The 18828-nt window shown below is 43.2% G+C and overlaps 1 protein-coding gene across 1 annotated transcript; it reads left to right on the top strand.

Annotated features, from left to right (window-relative positions):
* Window positions 1-411: 411 nt before the first annotated feature.
* On the top strand, window positions 412-16725 carry LOC141103771 (cystathionine gamma-lyase-like; the record flags this gene model as incomplete). Its single annotated transcript, XM_073593751.1, is given in 6 exon segments — window positions 412-489; window positions 1502-1654; window positions 9664-9785; window positions 11177-11229; window positions 11722-11860; window positions 14483-16725. Coding segments are annotated over 6 exon segments (611 nt in total), but the record flags the coding sequence as incomplete, so codon positions are not given.
* Window positions 16726-18828: the final 2103 nt, after the last annotated feature.

Genomic DNA, 18828 nt, shown 5'->3' with positions numbered 1-18828 from the left:
AGTACAAATAATATCCACCGATTTGGGTTAATTTTACCAAAGATATGTAGCGGTATAAATTTTGCCCAAAATATATGAAGAAAAATTAGTAATTTGCAAAATATTATAACAGAAATGAAGAAAAATGTATTTTTTTTACAGATTTTTCTGTCTTTTTTCTTTTACGGCGCAAAAAATAAAGAACCCAGCGGTGATTAAATACCACCAAAAGAAAGCTCCATTTGTGTGAAAAAAAGGACAAAAATTTCATATAGATACAGTGTTGCATGACTGAGTAATTGTCATTCAAAATGTGAGAGCACCAAAAGCTGAAAATTGGTCTGGTTAGGAAGGGGGTTTAAGTGCCCAGTTGTCAAGTGGTTAATATTGAAAATCCTTTTTTTTTTTTCTTCCTCCCTCCCCCCCCTCTAGGTCACAGTGATGTTGTCATGGGGCTGGTTTCCGTAAACTGTGACAAACTCTACGAGAGACTCAAATTCCTCCAGAATGGTAAGTTGCTATATGGCTTCACTAGGTGATGGCACCTGCCAACATGCCCCAAAGAAGTGCAATTTGTCAGAAGCGGATGCATCGGGATTAGCAGGCTGCCCATTAGATAGAGCTGCAGTCCGGGGCGAAAAGATTTCATTGTGAAATCCCTTTTTAGACAGGCATGAGGGTGGTGGCATATCGCCTGCTGATTACAGGCCATCCCCTGACAAAGTGTTTCACTGTGGATCGCAAGTTGGCAACTTTGCCCATGTGAAAGGGGCCGATGTCTGATGTCAGACTGACTCTGCCTCTTGCAATCTTACTGATGGCAATTTGTTCACATTGCCAATGGCAATTTTGCTAAGATGACCTGTTGTTCCCTATGGAAACGTTGCCTCTGTAGCTGAGGCAGTGCAATGTCGCGCCTATCACTAGTGATCCAAATCCAACAGTATTTGGCTCAGCAACAGAGACAGGAGCAGCAATATTCCAAAAGAGGGCGCCATTTCATAAGGAGAGCCAGGCAGCCTCTTAATGATCCTGGCGATTTGTCTCTAGTGGCAGAATTGCTTGTCTGACAGATGCCCAAAGAGTAATGTATCTATCTCAGACCCTTTGTATTCCTGGCAGCCAACTGCAACCGCTTGCAAACGCAAGAGGCACAAATATACTGTGAACCTGTTGCAGGGACTGCGCTGAACTGATTTTGAGTTTAGCTGTGTTGCTAATTTGCTTGACAAATGTCCCCCCATTTATGTAGATATAATTGCCACAATTCAATTTCTAAACTATATTTTGCTGTACAGGAAGCAAGCGGGAAGAGAAGGTCTACAGAGCGTCTAGGATTCTACTGTACAAATAGATAAATTGGCTAATGATATTAATCTAAAGTCGTCCTTCAGTGTTTAATGGGTTGGAGAGCAGGAGATATCCTATTATGAGGTCATTTTCCTCCTTGTGTCCAGGCTACACATGACCTCCCACTGTACATCAGACATATATTTCTATGATAGACATCTGTTTGTTGCAGCACTCGGCGCCATTCCGTCCCCGTTTGATTGCTACCTCTGTAACCGTGGCCTGAAGACTTTGCCTCTGCGAATGAAGCAGCACTTCCACAGTGGGCTGGCTGTAGCCATGTTTCTTGAGAAGGACCCTCGTGTTGACAAAGTTGTCTTCCCAGGTAAGAAATCAAACTATTTAAGGGGTCAGTTCGGGTTCTGCAGGTGAGGTGACTGATTTTAGAGTTTATGGGGTCTGCTTATAAAACCTTTCCAAAACCATTTGTCCTGTCCAGAGAAATTGCGTATACATTCCTTCTGTGTGAATTAAAAAAAAAAAAGTTCTTAAGCCTATTTTCCTTTCTGAACATAATTTAGCCCTTGGCAGTGTGGGGGCAGCTCCACACTCCAAGGGGCATTTTTGTTGGGCTTTAGCTACTTGCCAACTGCTCTATAGCCCAATGATGGCTAATGTGGCTGGCCAGTTCTGGGAAGCCTTCATATGATGATCTCACCATGGTACACTCTGTTATCGCAGTGTCCTCCAATCACAGCTGATCACGATGTAAACAGAAGCCTGTTATCGGCATTCCTTTCCTCACGCTGACTGCATGAGGGGAGAAGAGAGCTGATAACTGGCTTTTGTAAAAAAGACATATACACTGATAATCGGGGCACTGATTATCAGTGTCTGGATTATCATTGCAGTCCCAACAATGCCCACCAGTGCTGCCAGTGTGTGATCATCAGTGCAGCCTCACCAGTGCTGCCAATCTGTGCTCATCAGTGTCCCGTACCAGTGCCATCTCATCGGTGCAGCCTCATCAGCACACATCCGTGAATGAGAAATTACCTGTTTGCAAAATTTTATAATAGACTATGAAAGTTTGGGGGTGGGGAATGTTTTTTGCTTTAACCCCCCCCCCCCCCCCCCCCCCCCCCCGAGCTTGAATACCAAAATTTAAAGTGGTGTTCCACCCAAAATAAGAAAAATACATGAATGTGCCAAAAAAAAAAAAAAATTTTGAAATTTATATATTTTTTTTTTCTCACCTCTAAATGCCTGTTGCTAGGGGGTCCCTCGTAGTCTGCCTCTTTCAGTGCCTGGGCTGGTGACATCACTTCCCCTCGGCACAGGAAGGGCTCAGCTCTGCTCCCTCCCTCTTGTCAATCATCTGGGACCCATTACAGGTCCCAGATGACTGAGCAGCTAATCGCGGCGCCGCTCGCACATGCGCAGTGGGTGCCCGGCTGTGAAGCCACAGCCCGGCGCCCACAGTTGCAATGCCGGCGCCGCTGAACGGAGGTAAGCGTCCAATTTAAAAGTCAGCAGCTGCAGTATTTGTAGCTGCTGACTTTTAAATTTATTTATTTTTTTTAAATGGGAACTCCTCTTTAAATTTCTATTTGTGTGAAAAAATTATGTTATTTCATTTGGGTACAGTGTTGCATGACTGCGCAATTGTCATTCAAAGTGCGACTTCTCTGAAAGCTGAAAATTGGCCTGGGCAGGAAGGGGGTGAAGGTGCCCAGTGGTTAAGTGGACTTTAACGCCAGGGAGGTGGCGCAGCGTCTGTATCATGTGATCACTGATGGTTCTTGTAGTCACGTGATCGGTAGCCTGTCCCTCTTGCTCCTGGTCAGAAGACTTGAGCGAGAACTCCTGGGGACAGCTTGGTCCGTGCGCTGAGTGTGCTCACTGCACACCGTCAGCACACAACCTCCTGCCACCATTACACATATGTTTGATGGCTTGGTGTTAGTCGCCCTTTCTTGCCACTGCATATATTTATCTGCTCAGCAAGCGCTTAAACAGCATAGGATACAACTATTACACATTTCACTTGAGAAAGCGTTTAAGTGTGAAACATGTAAGAGCTGTATACTGATTTTTTTTTTTTTTTTTTTTTTTTTTTTTTTTTCATATAAAACTCCACCTTTCTTCAGGGCTCAGGTTTAGGAACAGTGAGACTCCCTAAAATGGTATAAAAACTAAGAATAATTTACAGTTTTGTAAATGTCACAGAACACATTTAAATCTGTATAGCATAAAATGCTAGGTAGATTTTTAACTTTGGCTCACCTCCCATTTTCAAGGAGTGCCCTCCTTTTGTGGAGAGCTACTGAACCAAGGCTATTGCACCCAGTAGTACTTTTACTTGCCTACTGTGAGCTTTCATACAGCGTCTCCTTTTTTTCACCCTTTAAAATAAGTGGTCATGCAGTCAGATTTTATGGTGAACACTTAGGCTGGCCATACACTATACAATTTTCTTATTCAATTTCCTTTAGCTTTACCTTCAACTATGTAGTGCAAGGGCTTGCCTGATTGCATACAAATTGAAAGGGTTTAGGTCTAGCCTTATATTATATGGTTTTAGTAAATCTAACGGAAAGTTGAACAAGAAAATTGTAAAGTGTATGGCCAGCCTAAATTTTCTTGGTGCTTATCAGCTAGCAAGACTCACTGGACTAGCACCCGACCATATTGGATGGGTGTAAGAAGAAAGATCCACCTGGAGCGGGTTAAATTTTACTTGTGGACTTTGACTTTCCTGACTTTTTAGCCAGTTTTTTCAGCTACCATTACCTAATTGAGGTCTGCAAGCCCCCATATTTCTCTTAGGAAAGGTAAATTCTCAACCAATCCAAGAACAGCTTCTGACTCCAACTTTTGGAAAAAATTTTCTACATGTAGTCCATTTTATTTATTATTTTTAATTGAGAAATAGAAAAAAACAGTCTCATATAGAACAAAGACTTGGTTTACATACAATTGGGCAAACCTACTGTAAGCATTTTGAGTGCATATCTAATACTAGGAAAATTTAAGCAATGAAAAGACATTTAATTGTCGATAGAGTAGTTATATAAGACCCCCTATTAAAGAGGGGAGCGTGTTGCCCTGCATGGGTTCAAACTGTGTCAGTAATACAGGACATTAAACATGAATTATATATGTGGTGAGGCCTTATGATAGTTTCTCCAGGAGTCCTAATTTTTTTTGAGATAGTACAGTATCTCACAAAAGTGCGAACACCCCTCACATTTTTGTAAATATTTTATATCTTTTCATGTGAAGAAATAACACTTTGCTACAATGTAAAGTAGTGAGTGTTCAGCTTTATGTAAATTTGCTGTCCACTCAAAATAACATACAAGAACATATTTGGGGGGCACACCATACAATGCATTTAAATTCAAGATGGTGCTGCTGTAAGACCTATAAACAGTACAAAATATTTTACAGCGCACACATACAAGAATGACCTTTCCTGCAGGGCTAGTTAAAAACACCTGAACATATTCAAAAAATACGGGGGTTTGGTCACAATATATGGTCATATAGTGCTAAGCCCACTTACTGCGACAAAGTACCCCGAATTAGTGGGTCCTACACTAGTAATAGAATGGAAGATCCTCTGTCTCACATGGGAGCTGAACTCCTCTATGTGGGAGAATGTCATTCTTGTATGTGTGCGCTGTAAAATATTTTGTACTGTTTATAGGTCTTACAGCAGCACCATCTTGAATTTAAATGCATTGTATGGTGTGCCCCCCAAATATGTTCTTGTATGTTGTAATAGGCCCTGACCAGGTTTTTGGGCTGGAGCACCCCTCCCCCTCATTACCTCCTATTTAGTGGCCACCAGTGATTAGGATGTATCCCTTTCAGTTCTCCCACATAGAGGAGTTCAGCTCCCATGTGAGACAGAGGATCTTCCATTCTACTACTAGTGTAGGACCCACTAATTCGGGGTACTTTGTCGCAGTAAGTGGGCTTAGCACTATATGACCATATAGTGTGACCAAACCCCCGTATTTTTTGAATATGTTCAGGTGTTTTTAACTAGCCCTGCAGGAAATGTCATTCTTGTATGTGTGCGCTGTAAAATATTTTGCACTCAAAATAACACTCAGCCATTAATGTCTAAACCTCTGGCAACAAAAGTGACCCCCCTAAGTGAAAATGCCCAAATTGGGGCCCAAAGTGTCAATATTTTGTGTGGCCACCATTATTTTCCAGCACTGCCTTAACACTCTTGGGCATGGAGTTCACCAGAGCTTCACAGGTCACTGGAGTCCTCTTCCACTCCTCCATGATGAAATCACGGAGCTGGTGGATGTTGGAGACCTTGCACTCCTCCCCTTTACGTTTGAGAATGCCCCACAGATGCTCAATGGGGTGTAGGGCTGGAGACATGCTTGGTCAGTCATCACCTTTTTACCCTCAGCTTCTTTAACAAGGCAGTGGTTGTCTTGAAGGTGTTTTGGGCCATTATGTTGGAAGACTGCCCCGTGGCCCAGTCTCTGAAGGGAGAGGATCATGCTCTGCTTCAGTATGTCACAGTACATGTTGACATTCATGGTTCTCCTCAATGAACTGTAGCTCCCCAGTGACAGCAGCCCCAGACCATGATGCTCCCACCAACATGCTTGACTGTAGGCAAGACTCGCTTGTCTTGGTACTCCTCACCTGGTTGCCACCACACACGCTTGACACCATCTGAACCAAATAAGTTTCTCTTGGTCTCATCAGACCACAGGACATGGTTCCAGTAATCCATGTCCTTAGTCTGCTTGTCTTCAGCAACAGTTGACATCCACGCAGAACAATTTGATGCAGTGTGCGGCGTATAGGCTGACACACCCCTTGAACCTCTGCAGCAATGCTGGCAGCACTCGTACGTCTATTTCCCAAAGACAACCTCTAGATATGACACGGAGCATGTGCACTCAACTTCTTTGGTTGACCATGGCAAGGCCTATTCTGAGCGGAACCTGTCCTGTTAAACCGCTGTATGGTCTTGGCCACCATACTAGGCCATCTTTATGTAGAGCAACAACTCTTTTTCAGAGAGATCTTTGCCATGTTTAACTTCCAGTGATTAGTATGAGAGAGTGAGAGCAAGAACGCCAAACACACCTGCTCCCCATTCACACCTGAGATTTGTAACGAGTCACATGATATTGGGGGGGGGGGGGGAATAGCTAATTGGGCCCAATTTGGACATTTTCACTTTTCACATTTTCAGGGATGTGCTCACACTTGTTGCCAGTGGTTTAGACATTGATGGCTGTTTTTTTTTTATTTTGAGGTGGCAACAAATTTACACTGTTATACAAGCTGTACACTCACTACTTTACAGCAAAGTGTAATTTCCTCAGTGTCACATGAAAAGATATAATAAAATATTTAGAAAAATGTGAGGGGTGTAATCACTTTTGTGAGATACTGTATTTGTAGGTAGTCTTCACTTGGAAATGCGATACACTAACTGCCAAGGCCTGAGGTGTGCCTTGGCCTAGCTGGTCAGTACGCCTGAAAAAAGATGGCAAAAAAGACACGAAAGTAGGTGTGATAAGAAAGCTAGATAAAAGGTAGGTAAAAAAACGTCAAAAATAGGGTAATACGGTAAAAATAGGGTAGATCACACCTGGATGGCTTCAGTATATGGATCCGGTATGTATCAGCTACGACAGGATGAACACCAACGTCCCATGGATTGATGATACGAAGGGACCCCCTGTTTGGAACCTGCAACTGCCCAGAACCCAAATAAGTAACCCATAAATGATTTAGATTAAGCCCAATTTCCGAGAAAACCTAGACATGGGATAGAACAGCTTGTAGCGAGAGAATACATGGGGCGAAAGGGAGCAAGGGCCGACCCGAGGATCCCTTGTGACATAATCGCAGAGAAGATGGAACGCTTCAAAGGAACAACAGTTAAGTAGCTCTGTGAAATTCCCACGAACCCCTGGCCTGTCTATGCTTGGTATGAGGAAGTTTGAGAGGGTGAGCTGCAAAAAATGAACGACCTGACAGGAGTTTGCAGGGGGTCTGAAGTGCTGGATACCTGATGGATGTGTTTGATAGTGTTAGGCCAATACGCTGTAGCAATGCACCCTTGAAACATGGAGAAACCATACCAGACACCCAGAAGCTGGTCCCACGCTATATAAATCAGGTTGTGCTTCTGCTTGTAACCTGACAACCGAGTCTGAGTCCCGAACAGGGGAAGGAGGGCCAGACTCAATCTGTGGGAATAAGTCTTATGGCATGATACGGTATACTCAACGTGACTGTAAGCCCCCCTTTCGTGGAACAGGCTGGGGGTTGGACGAAAGATAACTGGTCTGACGTACCTGAGCAGTTCTCCAGGCAACATTGTAATCGAGATTAGAGCCGAGAGTGGAACCCAGAATAATGACGTTTAGCCCAAACCTACCACTTTGTGGCTCAGCACACACCCTAAGGCTGGATTCACACCTATGCAGTTTTAGTGCTTTTTGCATTTTGCAGATTTGCACTACAGAACGTGTTCCATAGGAAACCATGTCAAATGGACTGTAGTGCAAATCTGCAAAATGCAAAAAGCACTAAAACTGCATAGGTGTGAATCCAGCCTAAGAGACTATAGATCTCTGGGCGGTAACCAGGGTCTCCATCCAACAGGACATCAACTGAATGAATTAACCCCTGACCACCCCCCCCCCCCCACACGTGTAGGTACCCAAGACCCAATGGAGTGCTTATCAAGGTTTTGACGCAAGGACTGCTTTTGACCCAAGGGTAAGCCCAGTGGTGAAACGACATCTGCAGCATTTGATCTTGCCCTACCAATGGGCAGGTCTGATGGAAGTAAGTTCAAGCATTGTTTATCAGTTTGGATGCCAATTCCGCAGGAAAGGGCAACCAAAATGTAACAAACGATATGGGAAACTTGCCACTTGGGCACCCTGGTGGCCCCCTACTTTCAGAACAAAGGTAAAGAACCAGACCACGCACCCCTAGGAAATTACTGCCTCCAATAACTTGATTGGCAATGAAAGCATGAATGTCTGCTGAAGCCAAGATACTACAAACAAAAGAATCTGAGATGGTGATGAGGCCCGTCTGCAGGCCTGGAAAAAAAATACTTTCAGCAGGGCTGTCTGAAGACCGGGGATGGTATATTCCAACACAGCTCCTGACAAGGAACATTGCTTGGCTCAGACATATTAAATCAGAAGGCCTGATGGACCGGACCAAGGGGCTGCTGACCTAGTCTGCAGGTATGTAGGAAGAGCAGGAGCTGGGGTTGCGCTGAAACCCTGCCTCTGACTGCGTGAGTTTCGATCACCTCAATCCTGACTAGCAGCCGTAACAGGTCGTGGAGAGCATGTTTGGCCCACATGAATTTGCATTAAGAATAATGCTTAGAACATGTACCATGCTGGTAGATGAGAGTAGCTGGGACGAAATTGGAAACAAACCGAAGCGCCACTATTATGTCAGTCTAATGCCCTGTACACACGGTCGGATTTTCCGACGGAAAATGTGTGATGGGACCTTTTTGTCGGAAATTCCGACCTTGTGTCGGCTCCATCACACATTTTCCATCGGAATTTCCGACTCACAAAGTTTGAGAGATTGCTATAAATCTTTTTGACAACAAAATCCGTTGTCGGAAATTCCGATCGTGTGTACACAAATCCGACGCACAAAGTGCCATGCATGCTCAGAATAAATTAAGAGACGAAAGCTGTTGGCTACTGCCCCGTTTTATAGTCCCGACGTACGTGTTTTACGTCACCGCGTTCAGAATGATCGGATTTTCCGACAACTTTGTGTGTATGCAAGACAAGTTTGAGCCAACATCTGTTGGAAAAAATCAATGGATTTCGTTGTCGGAATGTCTGATCAATGTCTGACCGTGTGTACGGGGCATAATAGGTACATCTCATTGGCTGAAATACAGAAAGAATGCAGAAACTTGATGCTGAGGCTTGGCTCTGTCTTCACTTCCTCATACTTTCAATGTGTGGGTAGTAGGGGATAGGTGCCATCTTCACTTCCAAAGCAGAGCTAATCTGTATACTATATAATGAGCAAGGAGTTACATAGAAACATGTACTGTATACACATAAGAAAATAGACATTTTCTGATTATCATTATGTACATTACATTCCTCCACAGTGGGTGACCTGATTCATTCTAAACATGTCTACTGTGCCATCCTCTTCTCTCCTATCACCAATCATGAATAGATTATGTCATCTTTTATTTTGTCTAATATTCAAAATTGTATTGGTTTCTGCAATGATTCTTGCAGCTACAAAGTGCTTTTTTTTTTTTTTTTTTCCAGAAATAAAAATAAATAAAATGTAAAATAAAAATTCAGTTTTTATTCTTATTACTTTAAGGGCTGCCATCCCACCCACAATATGAGCTCACCAAGCGTCAGTGCACTGGTGTTCCTGGTATGATCACATTCTACATCAAAGGCAACTTGGAACACGCTAAGATATTCCTTAAGAGTCTGAAGGTGAATATTGATTGCTGCTCAGCATACAGGCTGAATAATGTGTGGGAATATATATTGTTGACTTGCATTCTGACCATGCGCTACATGTTCCAGCAGCTTGTGAAGGGCAGTTACTTGTCTGGCCCTGGTATACAGTGTGGCAAGGACCCACAGACCTATCCTCGCTAGGTACAATGGTGTATGTATGAGCATAAAGCATGCTAGCTGTCAGAACATACTGTATAGTAACAAAAAGAGCAAATTTCCTTTTTAATGGCTATTGTATAGAGCAATAGACATTAAAGAGACCCTTGGGCAGGCCGTATGCATTTATGGTACATAGGGTGCTATGTACAGAATAGACCTATAATTTATTTATTACAGGTACTTGTATAATGCTGTCAATTTACGCAGCGCTTTACATATACCTTGTACATTCACATCAGTCCCTGACTTCAAGGAGCTTACAAACTAAGGTCCCTAACGCCACATTCATACACATACTAGGGCCAATTATCCTACCAGCATGTCTTTGGAGTGTGGGAGGAAACCCGCACAGGGAGAACATGCAAACTCCAGGCAGGAAGTGTCGTGGTTGGGATTCAAACAAATGACTTTAATGTTGCTAGGCAGAAATGCTAACCACTTAGCCACTGTGCTGCCCAAATGGCAGAACTTGGTGGGGCCCTTGTCTTTAATATGATAGTTGGAAAGCCAGAAAGATGTCATTTTGGTGTGGAGATGGCAATTTTTATGTTTTAGGCTCATTAACACCAGCAGGTACATGTTTATGCTGCATATAATATGCTTAACATTCAATAAAGTTTTTAAGAAAAAAATGTAATAAAAAATTTTTTTTTTTTTTTGTGTTTGACATGAGCTTCACCTTGTATTTGACCAGTAGTGATGAGCTCAGGCATGCATGGATCCCAATCCAAACCCATCTGAACAAGCCCCCAGGAACCTGTCACAATACTAGGCCAATCATAGGTGGTTGAGGCATTCCCTGCCCCACGTACACTCGTATACATGTGGGAAATGGCTGCAGCTGATTGACCCTGTACAGGTGATGGTCTGCTCAGGTGGGTTCAGACTGATCCCTACATGCCTGAGCTCATCCCTACTGGTCAAATACAAGGCTAAACTCCTGTGGACATGGCCTAGCAGACCTAAGAGCAGTACAGCAAGCTTTTGTGAAGCTTATTCCTAAAGTAAGAACTAAACTGCATTTAGCACCGTAGTCACAGCACTTTATTTGTACATACAGTGTGTGTGTGTGTGTGTGTGTGTGTGTGTGTGTGTGTGTGTATATGTGTATATATATGTGTATATATATGTGTATATATATATATATATATAATATATAGATGTTAATGTGGTGGTTATACAGCTAACAAAATATGTCTTAATAGGTTTTTGCTCTGGCGGAAAGTCTTGGTGGATATGAAAGTTTGGCTGAGCATCCGTAAGTATAACAGATTTTAAGTACCCTCCTCCTTTTTTATTTTTTTATTTATTTATTTTTAATGCATTTAGTTATTGTTTAAAGCAGCTTGACGGATGTTGGTTTTTACCTTTTTTTAATGGGTAAAACCTCTAATCTCTCGCTGGAACATAACGGTGTTTGGGGAGAACACATTTATAAAAGGGCAACTTGCTAACCCCAATGTCCATAAAGCATCATAAAAAGTTCTCTTTCCAAATGCCTCTTGAATGCTACAAAGGCCTGCATAAAAGACCCGATCCTTTTGTACAAATTAGCGCCTAATTATGTATATAACTTCTTTGGTACCAGAAAAAGACTGATCCACCTAGAATAGAAGAATATTTGGTTAATGAAGGAGAGTTGGCAGCATACTAGGCCACAGGGAGATGAGCTAACCTGTATATGTGATTATGTGTATTCTGGGCCAAATGTTCTTTCTGGGGTTTCAAATGTCTTGGTGTTTTTCCGCAGAGCAATAATGACACATGCCTCTGTCCCAGAAGAAGACCGGGTCCTCCTCAAGATCAGTGACTCCCTTGTCCGTCTCTCTGTTGGCCTAGAAGACACAGAAGACCTCATTGGAGACGTGGATCAGGCATTGAGGGCTGCTGTAAGTATTGCCAGTGGACGAAGCCTTGTGGCTACATAGGAGACCGTGCTGTAAGTTGTTGTCAGTGAAAAGGTACATGATATGGTTGATATGCTGATGGAATATAGTTTAGGTCTTTTGGCTCACAAATAAAAAATCCCCAGCACACCTACAGCAAGCTGCCTGCCAACAAACCAAATTGCTCCAGTCTAACTAATAACTAAAAACAGAGGGTTACGTTGTACACATTCTGTGTCCAGAAAGTAATGAGAATATTAAAAATTCTTAAAATGAGAAATTTTACAATTGAACATTGTCTCTTTCAAAGTATGCACCTTGCGAGTGTGCACAACGCTCCCAGCGTGTTTTGTTTGTTTTTTTGTTTTTGTTTCTCTGGAAGTCTTCAAGTGGGATGGTGTTCAGAGCCTACGTAGTTGCTCTTTGGACGTTGGCCACACTACCAAATGGTGTCCTTTTTAAACCAGGGGTGCCCAACCTTTTTTGAGGAGTGAGGAACACATTAGCGACTTGGTAACCCTGCGTGGGCCACAATGGGCGGGTGGATGACAGGTCCGTGTCCACTCTTAACAGACACAGCCCGCTCTACACTTTCTAATCTGATCCACCCAGACTGAAGGGGACGGATCCTCTTCTGTTTTCGGATTGGAGAAAGGTGGGTGCAAAAAAAAATGTCTGTTTACATCTGCTGCTCTATAGAGGCAAATGGAGGGTCTGATCGGGTACACTTGAAAAACACAGGCGGGACCGATTGTGTGAAAGGGGCCTAAGGCTGCTTTCACACTGCGGGACCTGCCACTCAACCTTCACTTCCTCAGGATTCCTGCAGGTATTGCTGGCTGCTGCTGTCCCCCAGGTGGGTATGGCTGGTGCTGGTTGTCCTCCAGGGCTGGTACTGCTGGTGGGTCCTGTTGGGTACTGCTGGCTGGTTCTCAATGCACCATCGCCAAGCATCAATATGAGGAATGGAGCCGGCACTGGATGCTTCCTGTATTGCTCCTGTCACAGGCAGAGTACATTTGGTATCACTCGGCCTGTGACGGGAGCCACGCAGGAAGTATCGGCTCTGCTCTCTAGTGTCGGCTCTGTTTTTCACACTGATGCTCAAGGATGGCGGGTCGGGAACCCGTGATCTGGGCTTGATGACCTTCCATCCCAGAGGTGGTGGGCCTCATAAGAGGGTCAGCAGTTGGGCACCCTTATTTTAAAACCTTTTTCTATGAGAATATGAAAGTTGCAAGGAGCCAAGTCGGAGCTGTAAGGTGGATGGGGAAGCACCATTATGTGTTTTTCAGCTAAAAACCTCTGACCGCCAAAGCACTGTGTATTGTCGGGATGAAGAATCCAAGTTGAGCCAGTCTCGAGCCGCACACGAAAAACTCTCTCAAGCAACCAAGAAATTCAAGGCAAAATCTTTGATCACAGTTTGACCAGTAGGCACAAACCTAAAGTGGTTCATGGGGTGGGGGATTGCTACACTTGATCTAGGCCAAGAATCAGTGGTCCAAACAGAGCTGGATTTATGCATAGCCAACATGGGCAATGAGGCTCCAAACTTCCAGGGAAGGCATACGGTCACTGGAACATCATGTCATCCCAACCAGTGAAATCTGTATACATCCTCATTGTCCTGGTCCCAGCACAGTTTGTGTTGATGGAAGCATGTACCGTATACTTAATGCCTAGAAGCAAACTGGTTGACTTCTTAAAACGGAAGGAAAAAAATGCCTGTTGGCTTTTCTGTCCTTGGTATCGGATGGCTGACCAAGTCTAACTAGTGGGGTGTAAAAAGACTGCTCTCCTGGGAGAGTAAGCTGTATATATCCAGATTGGGGTCCATATGGGCCTCCTAAGAATTCTATCCTAATAGGAAATCATCTACCTTGTGGACAGTGTTATCTGTCCAGTCAGCTATTATCAAAGAATCCTAGGTAAAATTTTTGTGGTGTAGTCCATTATTTTTGGTATAGATGCCCTTACTACCCTTAATTCCAAACTCCGGGAATCTGAAAATCCTCACTTGCAGTAGAGGCTGCACCTGCACGGCTTAATTGCTCATTTTGTCTAGGGGAGAGGAGAAGCACTTTTACTTAACGATCCTCCGGCAGACTGTGCTCCCTCCGTTCTTTGTCCTGTAGCATCATCAGGTCTAGTGCAGGGATATAAATCTTGCATTGGTCTTAATGCCAGGACTGCTGGAGCATAGGGGAGAAGACATTGCAGTGACCAGTCTAGAGGATCAGGTAAGACTTCAAGTCCCCTAACTAAATGAGCAACTAACCCATGCAGTAGGGCTGCAGCCCCACTGCATGGGATAATGTTTCCCTGAGTAGGGCTTTAAGGTCCACCATTTACACAATAGTACACATGGGAATACATTTGTGTGTGTTAGTGCTGCCATGCAATACATGCGCATTGAGACATTTTTGAAGGATCGCAGTTGCTAGCCCTAAATAGGACTATGCAGGAGAATGCACCATGTACAAGACTGTCTACCAAGCAGCATGGCAGTGATCACTGTAGAATACTGTGCATTGTTGCTCATCTGTTAGTTTGCGTTTTGCTTTTTGTGTTTTGGAACATTAAATAATCTAAATTCTAATTATCGCTTCTTTGCCTTTACAGCATCCAGGCTTTGAAAACCCGACCAAGGTGGAAGACTTGCTGGAACATTTGAAGTTCAATTGTTAAATATAAAAATGTTCACATTCTTGAACGGTTTACAGAGATCTAGCCAGGCATAATTGGCCCTGTCACAAGGTTCCAAAATTATTATAATACTAAAGGCCTACCATTGAAAGGTTTACACTTAACCCTCTATAAAGCTTTATTTAATTTATCTGAGACATTTGAAGCCAAGGGTTAGAGGTGAGAATTCCACTGGGGTTTGACAGTTGCTGCCCTGTCCTACATAAACTGATTGCAAACAAGTAACTATAATGATTGAAAACCGAGCACCTTGCAATTTTTTTTTTTTACATTCCCTTTTTTGTGTGTGTATCACCATAAGCTCTGTAGTTGGCAGAGAAGCAGCTGTCTGACTTTAGATCATTTCTGACTTCCAGAGTCCCAGCCAAGCTGGCCCAAGCAGTCTATTTCCTTTGACACATGGGCCCACTGTCAGCACTGTATAGCTAAGGCTACATACAGTGCTGCGTTCCAGCAGCAGCACAGGGACTTCCCAGCCCGTCCCTGGAACAAAACCAAGTTGGACTGAGTGCTGCGCAGCCATTTACGGGAAGCTTTGCATTTTTGTGAATGAATACAAGGCTTCCTGTGAATGACTGAGATGAAGATTGTGATGTCGTCTGCCCACCTCCACTTCAGCCAATCAGAGGAAGCCTTGTATTTTTCAAAACACAAAGCTTCCTGTAAATGGCTGAGCAGTGCTGGTTTTGTTCCAGAAGGGAAAGTCCCTGTAGCGGAGCTCTGACAGCAGTTGTATGTCAGTAAAGGAAACCACCAAGCCCCCTTATCTCTCATCTCGACTATTGCAACTCCCTTATCTTAGGCCTACCTTTTATGCAGGATATCTCCTCTTCAGTCTATAATGTATGCTGACAGACTCCTCTAACTTACCAACTGTTCAGTGTCTGCCACTCCACTCTGCCAATCCCTCCACTTTCTGCTGATTGCCCAGTGAATTAAATTCAAACTACTAACATCAACATACAAAGCCATGCACAACTCTTCCCCAAGCTACACCACCAATCTTATTTAAAAATATCACCCAAATCATCCTCTCTGCTCAAGACCTCCTGCTCCCATGCTCGTCTCCAGAGCTTCTCATCTTCTGGAACTCTACTTCAATCTGTCCAGCTGTTTCCTATTCTGGCCACCCTGAAAACTCATCTCTTCAGGGAAGCCTATACTGCCCACCAACAACTGAACTTGTAATTCTTCAATCATCTCATCTCTCAACAGTTATTACCTTTTGCAAAACTTGCCCCACCCTATTAGATTGTAAGCTCTTATGTGCAGGGCCCTCTTAATCATTTTGTCTTTTATTGTAACTGTACTGTGCAAACTATTGGCGCTATATAAATCCTGAAAATTAATAATTTGGGCTAGCTTGGCCCAAAGTATATTAAAGCTGGAGTTGGGCTTTAAATAGGGGGAAATGTATAAATCTTAGTGATGAATCAAAGTTGAACAATTGCATTTCTGAATTTATGACTAGTATACTTTAAATTGTATGCTACCCTAGAATAATAGGAGAGCTGAGGGTTTTGTGCAGAACCCAAAGCACGTTTCTAAACCACTGCTAGCAAGTCAAATGGATGCTGTAATTCTAAAATGCATAAACGTGTCTTAAGACTGCAACCGTACCTTCAATAGTGGCAAGGAATTTCTTTATAATAAGTCAAATGGATTCATTTAATATGCAAGGACTATACAAAGATCAGTGATCCGTGCTATGCTGCTATATGGGTTACTTAATCAGCACTCCCCAAACCAGGTCCAAGTGCTGTTCCCAATTGTGGTCTGTTGAAGGTACTACCAGTCCCAATTGTTGGCCTTGCCAAAGGGACCCCTTCGGGCTTTAGGATTTATGGGGCTGTTATGATCTATTTCCTGGGCAAAAGTGGAGCATAGTATGGCAAGCCAATAATGCTGAGAGCTGTGTTTTGAGTATTTTATTTACCACCCATGCACTTTTTAAAAGCTAAGTGAAGGCATATGCCAAGTTTTTTTTTGGCAAACATTCAGAATTCTAACTGGTCTAAGTCTGATGGAAGCAGATTTTCCACGGGTAGCCATGGTTCGGCACTTGTGATTGGTCTCTTATGAAGTACGCGGTATTGTTTCCAAAAGGCTAAAATGGCTTTTGGAAAAATTAATTTATAAAATAAAGTATTTAAAGCCAATTTAGCACTGATGTTTCTTTCTCAATATAGAGAACATTTATTGTGCAAATCCAAGACTTGAATAGGTGCTTATTCCAGGATTTTAAAGCTGGTCTAATGTAAGTATATACCATGTAAAAACACACACAAGAGGGTACAAATGTCAAGTGCATTACTATTGTAATCATTTTATTGAAAAAATATACTCACAAACCTAAATAAAATCAGGCTTTTCAAATACACTGCTCCAGCAGGTAGGACGGGTATCCACAGCCAATGCAACACAGAGAAGCTTGCGTGCTTTGGGGATCAGGCCCCCTTCCTTGGAGCTAACCCAACCGTGTAGTGACCCTCTATTCGAGTGTTTGCACATCAAAGACACACCCCACTAAAAAGAACCCTTGGACAGGGCCACCCCTGACAGGTGTCTATCCTCCTCACCAATTAAGCCAAAAAAAAAAAATAATAATAAAAAAAAAATGTGTGTGTGTGTGTGTATATATATATATATATAAAATAACTAACTTCCTTTTTGATGTGCACCCACAAGAATGCACAAAAATACAATGGGGGGGGGGATTCTTCATATAAACCCATCAAAATAAATGGAAGAACCACATATATGTGTATGATCTTATCGCATACAGTCTACTCCAGCCCAAAATAATAGTACAGTGGTCAATGCATTAACAAACACTAATGTCCAATAGTGATTCGCCAGCTGCTGACACACCACGTTGTCCCAAAACCAGGAATCAAGTCCTTATGGTCAGTGATGAGTGGCTGGATGTATGCTCAATACTATGGAATGTAGATGTGCTGGCTGGATCCCACAAGTGTATACCATACCTGTGAGAGCTGGAAATCACTGTAGTAGGCACCACTACAGTGATCTCCACTAGCTTTTGAGCCCCATACCAAGCGGCTGCCCTGTCGCTTACTGAACACATGAGGTTATCTGCTTGGTATGGTAACAATTTAGAGAGCACTTTGCACTTTCTCAGAAACAAGACTTTGCTATCTGCATCTGACCTGTGTCCAAGTCCTATATGGTTGTTTGATTCTATCCAAGAGTAATACTTTGCGCCTAGCCTACTACTCAACAATTTATGCATTTTCTCAATTAATGCAGAGTATTCTCTGGAGATCGTGAGATCACTGACCCACTGACTTGAATCGGGTAATGCTTTTCACTCATGGATTACATACAATGCTCTCCCTGAATGGCGCCCATGCCGAGTCAGTGACTTTCGGTATTCAGAATGCAGCAGGGTAGCTGCTTGCCCTGTAGTAGTGGTACATACCACAGTTTTCTCTAGCTTCCACTTGTTTCGCACAGGTATGGCATCTTGCAGTATCTCACAAAAGTGAGTATACCCCTCACATTTTTTATAAATATTTTATTATATCTTCATGTGCCAACACTGAAGAAATGACACTTTGCTACAATGTAAAATAGTGAGTGTACAGCTTATATAACAATGTAAAATATGCTGTCCCCTTTAAAATAACTCAAAACACAGCCATTAACAACTAAACCGCTGGCAACAAAAGTGAGTACACCCCTAACTGAAAATGTCCAAATTAGGCCCAAAGTGTCAATATTTTGTGTGACCACCATTTATTTTTCAGCACTGCCTTAACCCTCTTGGGCATGGAGTTCACCAGAGCTTCACAGGTTGCCACTGGAGTCCTCTTCCACTCCTCCATGACGATATCACGGAGCTGGTGGTTGTTAGACCTTGTGCTCCTCCACCTTTCGTTTGAGGATGCTCAATAGGGTTTAGGTCTGGAGACATGCTTGGCCAGTCCATCACCTTTACCCTCAGCTTCTTTAGCAAGGCAGTGGTCGTCTTGGAGGTGTGTTTGTGGTTGTTAATATGTTGGAATACCACCCTGCGGCCTAGTCTCCAAAGGGAGGGGATCATGCTCTGCTTCAGTATGTCACAGTTCATGTTGGCATTCATGGTTCCCTCAATGATCTGTAGCTCCCCAGTGCCAGCAGCACTCATGCAGCCCCAGACCATGACACTCCCACCACCATGCTTGACTGTAGGCAAGACACACTTGTCTTTGTACTCCTCACCTGGTTGCCCCCACACACGCTTGACACCATCTGAACCA

Source organism: Aquarana catesbeiana, linkage group LG07 (assembly GCF_042186555.1).
Source record: "Aquarana catesbeiana isolate 2022-GZ linkage group LG07, ASM4218655v1, whole genome shotgun sequence".
Classification (NCBI taxonomy): domain Eukaryota; kingdom Metazoa; phylum Chordata; class Amphibia; order Anura; family Ranidae; genus Aquarana; species Aquarana catesbeiana.
This window is presented reverse-complemented; position numbering and strand designations above follow the sequence as displayed.